The sequence below is a fragment of the Haliotis cracherodii genome, unplaced genomic scaffold, assembly GCF_022045235.1.
Source record: "Haliotis cracherodii isolate W230 unplaced genomic scaffold, xgHalCrac1.p SCAF_14, whole genome shotgun sequence".
Taxonomy (NCBI): Eukaryota; Metazoa; Mollusca; class Gastropoda; order Lepetellida; family Haliotidae; genus Haliotis; species Haliotis cracherodii.
The window spans coordinates 31,328,756-31,335,790 of record NW_027266269.1 but is presented as its reverse complement, the minus strand read 5'-3'; the positions used below and the strand labels follow the sequence as shown (position 1 = coordinate 31,335,790).

General features: G+C 43.7%; 1 protein-coding gene across 1 annotated transcript; it reads right to left on the bottom strand.

Moving 5' to 3' along the window:
• Nucleotides 1–849: 849 nt before the first annotated feature.
• Nucleotides 850–5,221, bottom strand: LOC139460364 (sodium-dependent glucose transporter 1-like). The gene is made up of 3 exons (XM_071241855.1): nt 5,156–5,221; nt 3,409–3,694; nt 850–1,832 (listed from the first exon to the last, which is right to left on the bottom strand). The coding sequence occupies exons 1-3, from the start codon at nt 5,219–5,221 to the stop codon at nt 850–852; spliced, it is 1,335 nt and encodes a 444-aa protein (XP_071097956.1).
• Between the last annotated feature and the right edge of the window lie 1,814 nt (nt 5,222–7,035).

Here is a 7,035-nt window from a genome sequence, read left to right as displayed (position 1 = left end):
TCATCACCATACCCGTGCTCCTGGGTTTCACCGAAGTGGTAGACGTCCGAGACCTGAATCACTTCGAGCTTTCCTCCCACATTAAGCTGACACGCTGCATAACTGGAATACTGTAAGAGCGACGTTAAATCCAACTCACCCACTCACTCCAGAAAAGTGGTGAAAGCTAGCAGGAAATTAGTGTTTTCAGGTTGGTGTCCGATTCGCACAAACAGATAAGTCGCGGATTGGGTCGCAAAATGCCTCACCGAAAAAGCACCCCCTCGTCGCAATTATATAGATACGCCAGCCTTATAAACGGTCCCATTCCGAAACTTCTCGAACGTTCAAGCCTGTAGTTTTCAGGTTTCCGTATATCCTGAAGTACTCTCGCTTTCGCTTTCGGCGATTGCACTCGTCATTCTACAAGCGCTCCAGCCATGTGCCGCAACTTACACAAATACTACATTAAATTTACAAGTCTTTTGTAGCACAGCATCTTTCTTTTAAGATAGTTATATCACTGGAGAGTGTTGGGCTTATAACGAAACGGGTCCCAGGCATTTATCATAATATGATGGACATATATTACACAGGGTAATCGAACATGATTTGGTTGGTTGGTTGGTTTGTTGTTTAACGCCGCACTCAGCAATATTCCAGCTGTATGACGGCGGTCTCTAAATAATCGAGTCTGGACCAGACAATCCTGTGATTGATATCTTGAACATCGATCCACGCATTAGGGATCGATGACATGCATCAACCAAGTCAGCGAGCCTGACAAACCGATCCCGTTAGTTGCCTTTTACGACAAGCATAGTCACCTTTTACGGCAAGCATGGGTTGCTGAAGAACATGAACTGTACATTAAAATGTATCAGAGTTATCAGTTGCCTCGTGTTCACTCTGAGACGAGGTGGCTTGCAATAGATGCGCACCTTCACACGAATTGCTTTCTAGAAAGTATCTTCCTATAGTGTAGATGCAGCAAAACAGAATAAACAGAATCGTCACAATGCTCAGCACCACGTACAGAAACGCATCTGAACTGTACGTCCCCATCAGGAGACCTCCAACGTAGGGGCCTAGTATTGCTCCCACATTTTCCCCGACAATACCTACCGCTATAACAAATCCCGTTAACTGAATACGTTCCCTGGCCAAAGAAAAACACGCTGCCGAAGAGGGAGCGCAGAAAAAGCCGAAAACAGCAGATAAAATTGCAAGGGACCATTGAGATTCATTTGCAAAGAACACAAGCGATATGGATGCTGAAAACAAACCAATACTACAAACAATAATTATCCAAATTTGTCGAATGAAGATTGATGCTATTGTCATGACAATTCGCCCAGTCACAAAGGCTCCCCAGAAAAGTGCTGTTATTAAAGCCATGTACCTTTGTCTGATGTGTAAGTTACTATTCACTCCAAACGTCGTGAGCAAGTCCCCGTATGTTATGAATACGCCACCTGCCGGCATACAGAGAAGAAAAAAGAAGACAAGAAACAGGTTGTAACCCCGTCGACTGTTGGCGCCTGTGGAGCGAGCTTCGAACAACGTTGAATACAGTGGATCTGTTTGCCGGGCGTACATGTATAGAACAAACATACCGACTGACACTGGGACACCACAGCTTGCGAGGAGGAGGTACAGGTACTGAACACGAACGGCCTGGTGGCGACACCCCTGATTGCCTTCCGGGTCGGTTGTTATATTGTGTGGCAATTCTTCCAGGAATGGTTCCGACACCACTGATGCTATTATAGACCCCAATCCAAATCCTACTATGACCAGATGAACCGCAAATGGTTGATTGGGCCATATTTTATCTGCTCCAAAAATCCGACCTGCAAATGGATGTTGAACATGGATATTTTTAGTGTGTAATAGATTTGGTTTCATCTCATTTCATACCAGAATGTTCTCAATACATTCGGGAATATTTAAGATTTGTTTGTTTGTTTGTTGTTTAACGCCGCACTCGGCAAAATTCCAGCTTTTTGACGGCAGTCTGTAAATAATTGAGTCTGGACCAGACAATCCAGGGGTTAGCATCAGGAGCATCGATCTACGCAATTGGGATACGATGACATGCATCAACCAAGTTGCCTGACCACCCGATCCCGTTAGTCGCCTCTTACCACATGCATAGTCGCCTTTTACGGCAAGCATGGGTTGCTGAAGACCTATTCTCTCCCGGATCTTCAAGGGTCTTTCAGACGGTAATGGACCTATTCTCCCATTACTTCGGCTTCATAATATCTTTATGCAGCAGTGTTCGAAATAGACATCGGCTGGCCCGTAGGCCCGAGGACTACAGATTTGTTCTCGGGCTGATAGTTTTGAGTTTTACCAGGCACTCCCGGCCTGCAGTTTATTTTTAACTGTAAAAATGATAAATGAATCATCACACTGAAATTGTCAAACTTATATCTAAGTTACTATTTCCATTTTTTCGTGCGATATGTTTTGTATGACATATCAGCGGTTTAGAAGCTGGAAAATTGTTTGGGGATCGTTTCCACACCATATGGTAGTAGAAGAAGCATGTATCGAGATAATAATTGTTTTCAGCTGCAGCAACAAAACCTACGAACCTGGATTTTCTTTAAGAAAATAACCTTACAACAATGTAAGTTGTGTGGCAGGCAATTTATTTTCTTATCAACAGTCTGAAGCCTAATTAATTTTTCAAAGAATTCGAGAACATTTGATTTTTTTTATGTAGCCCGCTCATGTACCCCGCTGAGAAAACAATCGGAACACACATAAGTTAACTTGCTTATCTCGCATAAGTGACACTATCCCAATAACAGTAAATCAACAGATGGTTAGACGCCGCGGGTATGTATGTTTGACGTAAAAGGCAAGATGACTTGGTTCACTGTGAGTCATCGTGCCCGGACGGCGTGGGTTGTTGCTCATTATATCAATCTCTGGATATCTCCGTCTGCATATAGTTGGAACCCCGTGACGATCCGGGGTAGAATAGGTCTTCAGCAACCCATGCTTGCCCTAAAAGGCGACTATACTTGTCAAAAAAGGTGACTTCCGGTAGGGGTGGTAAGGCTCGCTGACTTGGTTGATGCGCGTCATCGATCCCATTTGCGTGGATCGATGCTCATGATGTCAATCACTAGATTGTCTAGTCCAGAGTATTTACAGACCGCAGTCATTTACCTGGAATAATGCTGAATGCGGTGTTAAATTACAAAGAAAAGATGGCTTACAAGTACCATGTACAGTAAACTACGGTTATAACGAACTCAAAGGGACTACTATTTTTAGTTCGTTATAACCGTAGTTCGTTATAAGCATATATACAGCATAACTACAGCAAATAGCCGGACTAAAAAGTTAGTTCGTTATATCCGTCAGTTCGTTATAAGCGTGTTCGTTATAACCGTAGTTTACTGTACTTACTGTTACACAGCACTCCCAGGCAGAAGGCCGTTATAGATGATATCACCATTGCTGTATAAACGTTGTGTACAAACGGAAACGCACAATGTGACACAATGGCTATTGTTGTGGCAGTCGCGATGAGGAGATGCAGCTCCACGTGCGCCAGCAGGACACTGCCAATCACGGCACCGACGGCGTTCATGATTCCGACCACGAGGAAAATGGCTGATATTGTTTGTAAGTTTGTACTGAAGAGGCATTGTAGCTGCGGTAATGTTGGTCCCAAAACGCCCGACAGACAGCCCTGAAAAGTACTGATGAATGAGTATTGTTTTACGCCGCTTCAGGAATATCCCGGCAATGTCAATGCGGGGAACATCAGAAAAATGAACTTTAAACATGGTACCTACGAGGAGAATAAAAGTTGAAAAAGTCTGAAGACACAATAAGGTCTACATTGCAATATATACATTACTTATTGTTTATATTTTTAGTACATACTGATACAGACATTGAGTTTGTACATGTGTGTGTGTGTCTGCTTGGATAATGTGTGAGTGCGTGTGTGTGTGTCAGTGTCTGTAAAATGTGCGTTTTGTGTCTACGTTGATAATGTGTGTTTGAGTGTCTGCGTGGATAATTTGTGTCTGTGTGTACATATATATGTACAAACGGAAACGTGTGCGTGTGTGTGTTTGTGTGCCTTCGTGGATAATGTCTGGAAGTATGTATCTGTGTGTGTTTGTGTGTCTGCGTGGATAATGTGTGTGTGTGTGTGTGTGTGTGTGTAAAATGTGTGAGTGTGTGAAAAATGTGTGAGTGTGTGCAAAATGTGTGTATGTGTTTATGTGCCTGCGCGGATAAAGCGGAACGTTATCCCACACGTTTTGGTGGATACGATGCATATGACGTACTAAGCATGATGGACAGAGAACACATGATGACGAAGCCAATACGACAGGAAGCCAATCAAACAGGATTAAGTATACATAGGTGTATCATGTTGTGGCAGTAGTATCCTTCTGTTGTCATTATTTAACCTACTCATGTTAATATCTCCCATGTATGCAGTTGTTGTAACTGTTAATCCTCCACATACTATATATATTCTGTGCCATGTTCATTCTTCAGCCATGCTTGACAACGGTACAGTGATCTCTACCGAAACATCGCATTTACAGTAAATAAAGAAGTTGTTATCTATAAATTGAGTCTACTTTCCGCTCCCTTACTTCAATAAAAACACAAAGGTCTGCGAGTGAGCGTGAAAGGATGGCTTCGTGCCATCCTCGCGAATAGTTCCACCATATCAACCGTTCAAAAGCATGATTTTCTTGTTGAGAATCGTAACCGGGTCTTCGAGTTTGTAGCTTTAACGTGTATGTCTATGTGACCAGGATGTTAGACAACATTACTCTTTGCCCCTTAACCCCACCAAGATATCATAATAATAATATTAATAATGATGATGATGATGATGATGGTGATAACAATAATAACACTGGATGAGTGTGCACTCAACTATCACAGCTCTAGGCGCTAGAAGGATAACAACCACATTGTCATCTCATCCTACCGCGTACCCATTCACTGCTGGTTGAACAGAGGCACATTTCGAACAAAGCAACATGCCCAAGGAGACATCACATGTGTTACGTGTGCTTCAGTGTGGAGCTAGAAACTATCAGGAGCCAAAGTGTGGAAACACGGACATTATATTTATACAGAGTATTGAGGTTGAGTCTTTCTCTGATTACACGATTACCTCCAGTGAACCCGTGTACACAAGCAGTCCCGTCAGCGCCATCTTCCGGCAGGTCGACATCACCATTCTGAAATCTGATGCAAGAGATTGGGTATGGGTTAACGCCTCGTTAACAGTATTGGACTTATATCCCCAGCAGTCCCGTCAGCGCCAACTTCCGGCAGGTCGACATCACCATTCTGAAATCTGATACAAGAGATTGGGTATGGGTTAACGCCTCGTTAACAGTATAAGACTTAAATCCCCAGCAGTCCCGTCAGCGCCATCTTCCGGGAGGTCGACATCACCATTCTGAAATCTGATACAAGAGACTGGGTTTGGGTTAACGCCTCCTTAACAATATTGGACTTAAATCCCCAGCAGTCCCGTCAGCGCCATCTTCCGGCAGGTCGACATTACCATTCTGAAATCTGATACAAGAGATTGGGTATGGGTTAACGCCTCCTTAACAGTATAAGACTTATATCTCCAGCAGTCCCGTCAGCGCCATCTTCCGGGAGGTCGACATCACCATTCTGAAATCTGATACAAGAGATTAGGTATGGATTAACGCCTCGTATTGGACTTATATCGTTTGTCTGTTTCTTTGTTGTTTAACGCCACACGCAGCAATATTCCAGCTATATGACGGCGCTCTGTAAATAATCGAGTCTAGACCAGGCAATTCCGTGCTTGACATCATGATCATCGATCCACACAATTGGGATTGATGACACGCATCAATCAAGTCAGCGAGTCTGACCACCCGATCCCGTTAGTCGCTCTTGCGACAAGCATAGTCGCTTTATACGGAAAGTATGGGTTGGTGAAGACCTATTCTACCCCGGATGTTCCCGGGTCTGGACTTATATCACGGCGTGTCAGCTTGTGCGGGAGGAACAGTTTAAACGTTTACCACTTTGGTCGATCCCACGAGCATGGTGCTGACAAACCAAGGATTATAATAAGGTTGAATCTGGGATTCGAACCCACGAGAATAGCTATCTGTCACGCCTGGAAGACGCAGCATAGCCCATGGAATAGGGGAGACCCAGAGAGCTGGCACACTCGTGACACCAGCAACTGAGGAATCGGAATTCGTGAGTATCTCACAAGTCCATTTATTTGCCCGAAATTCCACCTGAAATGAATTTCGAGACTTAAGGGCCAGACAAAAAAGGATTCTGCAATCAGCATCTTGTGTCGTCAGCAAGGTGAGCCCCAGGGGATGTCGTAAGGGATTATGGCACTCTGAATGCAACTACTTGAAATATTGAGCTTGCACCAGAAGAGTGTATTGCCATGTCGTATGGGGTTATGGCACACTGAATGCAACTACTTGAAATAATGAGCTTGCACCAAGAGAGTGTAATAGCCATGTCGTATGGGATTATGGCACACTGAATGCAACCATTTGAAATATTGAGCTTGCACCAGAAGAGTGTATTGCTATGTCGTATGGGATTATGGCACACTGAATGCAACCATTTGAAATAATGAGCTTGCACCAGAAGAGTGTATTGCCATGTCGTATGGGGTTATGGCACACTGAATGCAACTACTTGAAATATTGAGCTTGCACCAGAAGAGTGTATTGCTATGTCGTATGGGATTATGGCACACTGAATGCAACCATTTGAAATATTGAGCTTGCACCAGAAGAGTGTATTGCTATGTCGTATGGGATTATGGCACACTGAATGCAACCATTTGAAATATTGAGCTTGCACCAGAAGAGTGAATTGCCATGTCGTATGGGGTTATGGCACACTGAATGCAACTACTTGAAATATTGAGCTTGCACCAGAAGAGTGTATTGCTATGTCGTATGGGATTATGGCACACTGAATGCAACCATTTGAAATAATGAGCTTGCACCAGAAGAGTGTATTGCCATGTCG

Bases quoted from the DNA above. Each gene is read 5' to 3' on its own strand.
- LOC139460364 (XM_071241855.1), bottom strand. From the start codon at position 5,221: ATGGTGATGTCGACCTGCCGGAAGATGGCGCTGACGGGACTGCTTGTG. The intron at 3,695-5,155 runs GTAATCGTGTAA...AGTACTTTTCAG, and splicing joins TGTACACGGGTTCACTGGAG to GGCTGTCTGTCGGGCGTTTT. The intron at 1,833-3,408 runs GTAAGTACAGTA...ATCCATTTGCAG, and splicing joins CCTGGGAGTGCTGTGTAACA to GTCGGATTTTTGGAGCAGAT.